Source organism: Sinocyclocheilus anshuiensis, unplaced genomic scaffold, assembly GCF_001515605.1.
Source record: "Sinocyclocheilus anshuiensis isolate Anshui unplaced genomic scaffold, SAMN03320099.WGS_v1.1 scaffold154, whole genome shotgun sequence".
Lineage (NCBI taxonomy): Eukaryota > Metazoa > Chordata > Actinopteri > Cypriniformes > Cyprinidae > Sinocyclocheilus > Sinocyclocheilus anshuiensis.
The window spans coordinates 478007-489486 of record NW_015546101.1 but is presented as its reverse complement, the minus strand read 5'-3'; the positions used below and the strand labels follow the sequence as shown (position 1 = coordinate 489486).

The 11480-nt window shown below is 36.8% G+C and overlaps 1 protein-coding gene across 1 annotated transcript in view; it reads right to left on the bottom strand.

Annotated features, from left to right (window-relative positions):
• LOC107700354 (talin-2-like) overlaps window positions 1-11480 on the bottom strand; it is a 50787-nt gene that overhangs the window by 21874 nt on the left and 17433 nt on the right. The window contains exons 3-11 of the mRNA XM_016501983.1: window positions 8986-9042; window positions 5720-5886; window positions 5078-5175; window positions 4085-4214; window positions 2762-2914; window positions 1847-1989; window positions 1349-1476; window positions 1028-1091; window positions 776-880 (exon numbers count right to left, since the gene is read on the bottom strand). Coding sequence (XP_016357469.1) covers window positions 776-880; window positions 1028-1091; window positions 1349-1476; window positions 1847-1989; window positions 2762-2914; window positions 4085-4214; window positions 5078-5175; window positions 5720-5855 — 957 coding nt within the window. The 5' untranslated portion in view covers window positions 5856-5886; window positions 8986-9042. The remainder of the gene's footprint in view (window positions 1-775; window positions 881-1027; window positions 1092-1348; window positions 1477-1846; window positions 1990-2761; window positions 2915-4084; window positions 4215-5077; window positions 5176-5719; window positions 5887-8985; window positions 9043-11480) is intronic.

The window sequence follows — 11480 nt, the reverse complement described above, 5'->3', positions numbered from 1 at the left end:
CGAGTTTTGAGCAGTGTAGAGTAGCACTTGTTGTTTTGTCATTTCTCCGATCACAAATGCAGACATGGTTTTATGTTTACGCGGCGCGATGCAATGCAATGCGTAAAAAGACAGTATAAGTCATTATAATCCGTAATTATGTCCCCACTGGATGCAACAAATGCCTCGTTTGTAATGGGTTTTATTGGTTTTGGCTGGTCGTGCCGAGAGACGGCATCACAGTATGGTAGGGGTGTAACATTCCCGTCACACGCTTGAGGCATTCGGCCAATCACAACGCACTGGATAGCTGGCCAATCAGAGCACACCTCGCTTTTCAGACCGATGAGCTTTGTAAAAATCGACGCGTTTCAGAAAGGCGGGGCATAGAGGAGAAACAAAAATGTACAGTATGTGGAAAATAATGTGTTTTTTTAACCTTAAACCGCATAAACACATTTCATTACACCAAATACACAAAATAATGTTCTTTTTAGTAACATCATATGACCCCTTTAATATTCTAATCAACTCAGGGGTAGGATCTTTAATACTTTTCTTGCAGAGGGAATCAAAGCAGAAAACAGTGTCAATTTTTGGTTATACCTAAAGGCCAAAACCGAACCGAAAAACAAAAACAAAAACACACAAAAGTGAATTGAATAAACTGCACTGACGTAACAATTTTTATAATTAAAATTTTTATTATTATTATCCACCCTAGTCTAAAAAGTCAGGAAACTCCACTGTAACAAACATAGCTTATGTATCCAAGTACAGCACACAAACACTTTACCTTCACCAAGAAGAAAGACACTCCATATGTTCTGAGGGATCTCGCAAGCTTCACATACTTCACTTTGGCTTCAATCTCTGTCATTTCACCACAAGCCTTATGTTCCTGTAAAATTCATAAAGTGTTTAACTCATCTAACCAATTAATTTATCTCATACATCTTTGCTTACAAATAGTGAAGTTTAATAAACAGACAACCGTGTATAAAATGAAAATGCATTTATTAACAAAGTGCAGGATAAACTGACCCACCTGAAAGATCTTCTTCTCTGCACCTCTCTGTTTGATGTATTCCTTAGGCAGAAATTCCTTCAAGCTGAAAGAAATTAAATGCACAAAGCATGCAGATTAGTGACAATACACTGAAATGCAAACAGGCATTAGAGTTATATGATACACAAAGTATTAAAATGCATCTAAGCACTTTTCATTTGAGTTTGTTAAGCCCATTAACTAAATGGACCATATACTCATTACAACATGTGGATTTTACACATCATTTCTCAGCAATATGAAGCAGAGAGGCAGTAAACACCGTGTACTATAACTGAAAGTATTAGGATGTGGTCTTACTCCAGAAATCCAGACTTGTGTTTATGTTCTATATGAGGCCCGAACTGGATCTGTGCTTGAATTCCACCAAATTCACAAGCCTTGTCAAACGACACGGGATGAGAACCATTCAGAATGTCGTCACGTGCCTGGGGAGACACATGCAGGTAGACACATCCGTTATCAAAGCCTTTGGAAATCACACAGCAGAACTGATCCAGATCAGCAAGTGAGGCCCTGACAGAAGGAGGTAACAGGGACTACACTACTTTGCAGATCAATACGATGTGTATAACAGCATGCAGTGCACCACTCAGAGGCTTTTAGAGCCATATGTCAATAAGAGATTTATAGCATTTCAATCTATATACATTATATTGAACCGGCAAGTAAAAAAACATGGAAACAGATAATTTAGGGCAATATCACTGTAGGAGGGATGTGAAGCCAAGCCAGGGGTGCTGAGTGCTCATAGTAGCTTTCACCAAAATGTAATAAGTGCCAAGAGGTGAGCCAAACCTGTACGTAGAGCAGATTGAGCTGCACAGGATCTCGTGAGTCCACGTTTTGATCGGAGTAGAAAAACTTTCGTCTCAACAGCAGAGTTTCGCTTTCCTCGACTCCCTGTTCTCTAAATGTACGTCCATGATCCAACCAATTTACTGTGAGAGAAATAGAAACTCTTTATATGGTAAAACTGTGTTTACCATCTTCTTTACAAAAGATATAGTACCTTGAAATGTTTGGGGTCAGTCAGTTGTTTTTAGTGATTTTGAAAGAAGACTTTTATGCTCACCAAGGCTGCATTTATTTAATCAAAAAACAGTAAAACAGTAATAATGTGAATTATTTTTACAATTTAAGTTGAAAGGTAAATGTATATTTTAAAATGTTATTTATTGCTGTGATGGCAAAGCTGAATTTTAAGCATTCATTACTCCAGTCTTCAGTGTCACATGATCCTTCAGAAATCACTCTAATGCTGATTTAGTGCTCAAGTAACATTTTATTACTAATGTTTTGTAGAAACCAGGATAAATTTTTTTCATGATCCTAAAGAACAGAAAGTTTAAAAGATCAATAAAAATCTTTTTTTACATTATAAATGTCTTCATTGTCACTCCTTGCTGAATAAAAGTTAATTTCTATCAATAAATAAATAACCTGCTGACACCAAACTTTTGAATGTTAGTGTATGTGCATGCATACAGAAAGAGATATAACAAAATTAACCTACACAATATAATAAAGTACTTAGACACAAAAATAATAAGAAAATAATAAATAATACAGAAAGGGGGACGGGAAGCAAAGATAAATCCTGAAACAATTTTAAACCTCAACTTTATTGACTTATTGTGACCCATTTAGCAGTTCCACAGCTGAAGAACAATTCAGTGCCAATCTGCATGCGGTGGCTGATGTGTTACTTACATTCATCATCTGTGTGCAGTTTGGCTTTGAGCTTCTCCATCTTCCTCTCCTCCCTCAGTAGAGTTCTGTCTTTCTTCAGTGTGCCAGTCCCTTCATCTTTCTTCTCCTCCACCACCTCCTGAATGAGAGAGTACTCTTCATAGTTTGTGATTCCTGGAAAGAGAAGTAATGAGAATTTCTGATTCTTTGATGAATAGAAAGTTCAGAAGAACAGCATTTATTTGGGAAAAAAATGTTTTGTATCATTATAAATGTCTTTACTGATCAGTTTAACACATCCTTACTGAATAAAAAAAGTATTATTTCTTTTGAAGAAAAAAAGCCCCCAAATGTTTGAACGGTAGTGTATATGGAGAAAAATGTATTTGTCTCAAAAGCAATGGCAGAAACCATGGGTGTGTTGCATAAACTGCTTAGACTAGTCTTAAAAATGTAGTCATCCAATTTCTTTTCTTCAAGACTGGTCATAACTTTTTAAAATCAGTTACAAAAAGCTAGATTGGTCTAATGTGAATCCAAAAAGTAAGACCGATTACCCCTTGGCTAATATTCACTAAAAATCTACAGCTGGAGTAGTCAGCCCTGTTCCCGGAGGACTATCTTCCTGCAGAGTTTGGATCTCGCCCTCATTAATGAAACCTGAACTAGCTAATCAAGATCTTGAGGATCACAAGAAACTTCCAGGCACATGTATTAGAGCTAAACTCTGCAGCAAATGGACACTTCAGGAGCAGGATTGGACACCCCTAGTTGAGACAGAAGTTCCTATTCACCAAATATCTGCAGCTGGGGTAGTCAGTCCTGCTTCCGGAGGGCATCTTCCTGCAGAGTTTAGTTCTCACCCTCATTAAACACACCTGGGGCGGGTTGCGTAAACGGCTTAGACTAGTCTTAAAAAGTTAGTCATCTAAGTCTGGTCATAACTTTTTAAAGTCAGTTACAAAAAAGTAGATTGGTCTAATGTGAATCCAAAAAATAAGACTGATTACCCCTTGGCTAACTGCTAGTTGGTCAAACTAGTTTGTAAGACACAGTCTTAACATAGCGTCTATGTTTATGCAACTGTCCCCATGTCTATATTTGGTCAGTCCAATGGAAATGCACCTACAGGTATGCACAAACCATTGGGATTTGAATCCAGGTCACCTTGCACTTCAAATAAAAACTATACCACTAGACTAACAGTTTACAGGGTTTTTTCTTTTTAAACGTGTCAATGGCAACCAAGTGAGTCAGGACTGCCACGGATGCCCCCTCAAAAGAACCTGAGAAAGTAACTGTATATGACAAAGTTATATCAGATATTAAAAGAGCATCACTGACCTATTCTACTGCAGATGGTGACAAGCAGCTCTCCCACAGTTTTGGAATCATCCACCATGATGGTCTTCACTGCTCCATCCAGCATTTTTATCTTCTGAGGTCTCTGTTTTTTCTTATACTCCAGTATGTCCTGAGAGAGAGAGACAGAGGGACTTGACCAGCATTTCCTGACTGCACGAAACGAATAGTGTTAAGTTAAAGGAAAGCTTAGGTTTTAGGCTTTGGTTCTGAATGAAATTCTGCATCATAGCCATTTTGACATTGTCTTGGATTTTAGCATGTCTTCTTTTCAGCCAGCTGCAAAAATAAAATCTAATCTCTGCAGTACAAAGGCAAAAAATGACTATAAATGGTTGAGTATGCAAGGAAGACTTAGTTTTTAAAGTTTAAAGCTTACAAAAATAAATATAGACCACACACCTAAGGCTGAAATTACCTACAAAACAAAGATTAAATGGAATCCGTATGTGAAGCAGTTTGTGCAGTTTTTTATGCAAAATAAGACAGAGATGAACATCTGTGTACGTGTATGAGGGTGAAGAAGAGGTCTTTTGATCAACAAAAGATGAAACACTACCGATGAAATCTTCATTTAACACATCTCAATTTACCCTGCACACACAAATCTTTATTTCTTCCTGGGAACAAGCATTCGGCTTTGTCTTTATATACAACACTCCTCTGCACAGGCACAGAGACTCACAAGTGTAAACAAATATAAACAAAAACCACATGCTGCAGTGACAAATGTCTTTAATCACAGCACTGTAGCTTGTCTCAGTAAGTGTAGACACTAAGGGGAGCCTTTCCTCTCTCTCTCTCTCTCTCTCACATACTCAGACTATAAAAATAACCAAGAGCAGAGTTAAGACCTCTTCTCATCTTTCAGCATAAAAAACATGGGCAAAGACACATCACAAAACAAGACAAGAGTGCAAAGACATTTGACAGGAGCTTGTAAAATAGAGAGAGACCGAAGATCAAAGGCTTTACCCCATTTCTCAGCATGTAATAGTCCAGAGTCCGGCCTCCTTCCAGCCAGATGCCTTTCCTGGGGTCTTCATCTGATAGAAACAGCCCATATTCTGAAGCTGAGAAACAACAGACACTGTATTAGAACTTGAATTTGGCAAAATGATACAGCTTTAGCAACCAGATTTGCAATCACTGTAAACATTACTATACTACAAAGAACACAGAATTCTTCGCGATGGCGCCGACGTTGATGGCTGCCTCCGTGGCGTTTCTTCCCTCAGGCAATCCATCTCATGAACACTTGACAATAACTGTGGAACACACACTATTTATTCACTCATACACTTATTTATCTAACACACATACTCAGTCTACATTCCAATTTGCACATAATATACCTGTACATACAACTGTTTATTGTTATATACCTGTACATACAATTGTCGATTTGTATATTTTTTATTCCTTATTTACTTGTTCTATTTTTTATTTTTTATTTATTTTTATTTTTTATTATCTGTGTTTTTTTGTTCTGTCACTGTCATTCTGTTACACTGTGAAAGCTTCTGTCACGAAAACAAATTCCTCGTATGTGTAAACATACCTGGCAATAAAGCTCATTCTGATTCTGATTCTGATTCTGAAAGTAAGGTGTCCCACCTTGTCCTGTCTGGGCTTCTGGAACCCTCTCTCTGATGACCCGGCATGCATCGTACACAGCCGTTGATGGCTCAAACTGCATCGTCTTCACCACATTACACTGTCTCACACAGATCTTCAGTGACAGCGCCACCATCCTGCCAGCTTATTTATTACGGGCTCTGCACCTGTGGAGAGAAGGAGGGAAATGACAATGAGAGAGATGGAGAACTGAAGACAGCAAGCGGGAGAATGTGTACGCGTTTGAACGATACTGATTTTAGGATTAATCAACACTCTCATAAAATATGTAAATGCAAATATTGTTAACCATTTTCAGTGTTACTTAATGCAGATTCATTAAGATACTGCAGATACTGATTGTCAGCAAAGTGTTCCTTTAATAAATAATACAAAAATAAATAAATAGACATTACCGTTCAAAAGTTTGGCATCAGTAAGATTTGAATGTTTTTGAAAGAAGTCTCTTATGCTCATCTAAGCTGCTTTTAGTTGATTTAAAAATACAGCAAAAACAGTAATATTGTGAAATATTTACAATTTTCTAATAACAGTTTTCTATTTTAATATGGTTTTAAAATGAAATTTATTCATGTGATGTCTTCAGTACCACATGGTCCTTCAGAAATCACTGGTGCTCAAGAAACCTTTCTTTCACATTTCTCATAATATTTGCGAGGAATCTGTGATATATTTTTTTTAATGATTGAAAATTAAAAATTAAAAAGAAGAGCATTTATTTGAAATAGAAATTATTTTTACCAGAAACTACTTATTTATTAGAAGGTAATGCACCCTTGCTAAATAAGTATTAATTTCTTAAAAAAAAAAAAACCTTACTTTGGATGGTAGAGTACAATAAAAATAATTTGGGGAAAAAAAGTAGTGAATGAGAGATACAAATACTTGCATTAATCATAAAATCAGGACAAACATTAACAATCACATTTTTTGCACTTTTTGCTTCAACTTTAGTTTTGGTCCTCTAATACACATATAGTATAATCAGTCTCTTTTATTAATTTTCCTGTTTGTCATTGTGCGTGTTATTAGAAAATATCTGGATTCTGTCCATCTCTTTCTCTCTCTCTCTCTCTCTCTCTCACACACACACACACACACACACACACACACACACACACACACACACACAAAGTCTTTACTGTTAACACCTAAACTCCCAGTCAGCTGCCTTTACTCTTTCAGCACCATCCAAACTGCACATTAATGAAACACTGGCTAGTTTAAACACACACTGAAGGAAAAAGACACAACATAATAGTAGCCAGAGTATACAGTTTCACTTCATGGTTCAATCAGGCCTTGCTGGAACAGAAAGATAATTATAACACCGTTTAACCCCACTTCAAAATCAGCATGACATCCATAAACAATAAAGAACCAGAATTATTACCTTAAAGTCAGAGTTTCTCTTAGCATCTAGCTAATCTTTAGTCTGTATGTGTGTCTGTGGGGATTGATGATGTCCTTGTGCACAGTTGGCACAATAAACACGGGCATGAGTTTGGTAGTGTGATCTGACCCAGTATGTCAGGGACAAGTTGTAGAGCTCTGAGCCATCAAAGACAGACATATATAGATCAGGAAGAGCATTGTTGGAGATGCAATAGTCGTGACAAAATGTCTGATATGCATATATTAAGTAAAGAAAGACTTGCTTTGTTTCAAGACATCACTGAAATAATAACTTGGAGATCAATGAATTAAATGATTCGGTTCACTAAGTGAAGGATTCATCAGACTGCTTCAAACTCACAAATGCTAAAGTCTGTGACTATTTTAGAAAGATTCATTAAAACAAAATGTTCACTAGAATCATTTTCTTATGAATCAATACTACTTTGGTCACACTGTTTGTGTGCAGCCCTAGGAGACAATTAAATAGAAAGATGTGTGTTGCCATTATTTTTCAGTAAACAACCTTTTTATCGAACCACATTAAATTCAGACTGCTACCTCATATTCAAAACTCAAGTAAAATATGATTTTTTTTCACTATGCAGAAAAGCATTGAAGAAAAACATATGCATAACAGAAATTATTCTTAAAACTTCATACCAAAACATCATTTTTATTGCTGTTACCCACCAGTTTGGGGCAGACTATTCGTATGTCCAAAATACGGAAGATGCGGTGGTGAGGTGGAGGAGCAGTTTTCAGAAAAGCAGTTTGGAAACAAATTTTATTAATGTAATTCCATCTGGTGTTGCTGAAATTACACACTTTACCTTTAAATACAACACCTCAATTCGGTAACACCCAATATATACCAGCCCTTGTTGCTGAGTGCCACTGGAACAACACAAAGTTCTTAAAGTTCCTGTCTGATCAGCCACAACTTGTCCAGTAAATTATCACAAACAATTTATTTGCTTTTGCACAGCACAGACTTCTGCATTCAATGTTTCCAGCATATAGATCCACACACGCTATCTCAACCAGCCCACCGGTGACTCTAGAGAGCCTGAAAATCATAACACTCCAGAGAATGTCCTTCCATTTATAGACCTTCAACAGGATCACATGCTACATTCAGGTTAGCAGACCGACTGAAGTCTGATTAATCACTCAAGTTCTTACAGTAATGAAATGCATTCAGCCAGTCAATTAACACAACCTTATATTTCCACAGCCTCATATCAGTGAGACTCAGCAGCTACTGTATATTCTCTCAGAGTCAAATACTCATGTAGACGTGACTCTTGTCTGTCACCAGTGTTACTATAGAAACTGTGGGCTACTGAAATATGATTACACTGCTAAACTCCACCCTCCACAAAGTTTCAAGTTAACCATCTGAACTAAAATATTTAAAAATATTTAATTTAGCTTAGCTAAACCTGTAAATTATGAATGATCTTATTAGTACCTCTTCACTATATTTTAGTATTTATTGTTTTTTTTTAATTAACTTTTATTTTATATTTTCACATTTAGTCATTTTGCTACATTTTTTTTATCAGTTTGCTTCTAAATATTTCTATACAGCATTCATTTTTATTTAAGTTTTAGTAATTTTAGTACGTCAACAAACATATTTGGATTTGTTATTTTAACCTATTCATTTTTTATTTTGCAAGTTTTAGTTTTAGTTAACATTTACACTTCTTCACAACAAAACAAGCTTTATTTTCTTAGCATCAAATGCTTTGACCAGTAAAACTTACATCAAATTACATTAAATTATAAAATGACAGACATATACATATACAAATTTGAAGGAGGTACAGAGGGTTTGGTCTTACCGTAAATTTGAGACGTATGCAACTCTGAAGCACTGCAGATCTTCACAGCTTTGGAGACTGTAAGAAAGAGTAATGATCAGACAAGCAAATAAGGGAGCAAGAAAACTTTCAAAATGCTAATAAAAAAAAAACAATTCAAGTGAAACTACAGTAATGGATATTGAATTGAACCCGAAATGGTTTATCCACATAATAGCTTTAAAGTTATTTTTCCATCACAACTGCCAAAGGAGAAGTCTACACATTATCAATGTAGCAATGAATGACAGATTATTCACCCAAAAATGTAATCCCATTAACCATGTTAGGTGGTAGATATCACCGATGGGCAAGTTTGAGAAAAAAACTGCTAATTTAAGATGTAAATCCTACCAGTGATGTGTGTGTGTGCGTGTGTGTGTGTTAGAGCCTCATGAGGAATGAGTTAAAGCTGCAGTAATTAACCCTGGTCTATCTACTAACGATCTCACGACTGCGGAGCTGACTCAAGGCCAGAGGCCTCTAAACACTCTTAAAAGTCAAACGTTTACACTAAACTCCTAAACTACCAAATTAGCCTATTAAATAAAAGGTGAAATTAAAGGTGAAAGCAAATCAAGTTAGAGCTTACAACAGCATTTTAACACATATACACTACAGCATCTTACAAAAAGAGCAGCTGAAGGAAGAAATATTGAGAATCAGATGATAAGAACCAAGCTCTTCTACTGTAAATCTGAAAACAACAGCATATGAAAGAACGTCATGACTTTTTTTCCCCTGAACACCGTCTACAAGTCATCAACCACTATACACACACTTCACCATGAGACTGGTGTGACTATCCCAGACAGCAGATGAGGGTCATAGAGCTGCTGCTGTATTGAGTTGCGTTGTGTGTGTGGTAAGTGACCTCAGTGAGTGGTAGGAACATCTGCGCAGCAGCTGCTGCCTTTCAACCACTACAGAGGTCAACAAGAGTCCAGCACAGACCATTTACTCTGCACTGATTAATCACTCACAAACGTGATACAAACAACAACAGTGTTACCTTTTCATCACGTTCAAATATGCCTACTGTGCTTCCCTACTATATAGCAGGCAAAAAAAAACAGCACACCAAAGGAGTAGTATGACAGCACACCAGAATGAGATATACAGTGGGTACGGAAAGTATTCAGACCCCCTTAAATTTTTCACTCTTTGTTATATTGCAGCCATTTGCTAAAATCAAGCAAATGGCTGCAATATAACAGAGTGAAAAATTTAAGGGGGTCTGAATACTTTCCGTACCCACTGTATATTTAGATTTTTTTTCACTAATATATGTCTTGACCTGAAGAAGGACAGACGCAGGTAATTGCCACGCTCAGTTCCCCAACACGTGAATGCAGCGTGATCTGATTGCAGGGAAATACATGCAAGTGAATCGCCGTCATTTAGAAATGAGATCGCATTTATGTATGAATCGAGATCATGATTTTTTTTTTTTTCAATTAATCGTGCAGCCCTAGCCGTCACTGGCTTGACTTGCATGTGTAGGCGGTGAAGTTCCCATGACCATGCTGGCAACACATCAGTGAGTCAGACGGCTTCCCAATGACTCACCATTACTGAAAGACAGAATGAACAACCCCCTGTACATGCAGCATGTTCAAGAAGGATGACATGTTCATTTAGAGCAACATTCAGTCCATATTCAGCCTACATTAAAGCAAAGACTATTTAAAGTATATAATGTATTGAACAATACAGAAATTGGTCATTAAAGAATCATGAGAAATCAAATTGTTCTTGATCTTTTGGGATAAGAGTTCAATGTACTCAAAAAACATACTGTAACTTTCAGAAATAAAAACTTCTATATGCGTAAGAACAAACCTCACTGGTTCTCTTTTAACATTTTTGATGTGATCTAGGTATGGGAGTAGAAGCCTAAATGAACACTGACTGTCATATAAAGCCATTATGTCTCTTCAGAAGACTTTGATTAAATGGCTTGATTGAAATGAAAATCTGTGTTGTCACAGACCGTTAGCTGTTAGCAGTTAGGAAGCCTTGCTCTTGAAAGACAAGCATCATTCCTGCTGGATCAGCAAAACTCAATAAGCTTCCAGGCTTGATTAGGGTTAGTTCACCCAAAAATGAAAATTAGCCCATAAATTACTTACCCTCAAGTCATCCTAGGTGTATATGACTTTGTTCTTTCAGACGAATCCAGTCGGAGTTATATTAAAAATTGTCTTTGATCTTTCAAGCTGTTTCATGGCACTCAGCGGGTGTTGCATGCTTCAGTCCAAAAGAAGTTAAATAAAAAGCGCCCATCCATCAAAAAAAAAAAAGTGTCTCACTCGGCTCCGGGGGGTGAACAAAGGACTTCTGTAGAGAATCGATGCGTTTTTGTAAGAAAAATATCCATATTCAAAACATAATAATCACTTTAATGTAGCTTGCGCTCACTGTTGGACACTGGAAGCAGTTCCGGGGGAATGACGTATGAGTTCAGCGCTGCGCAT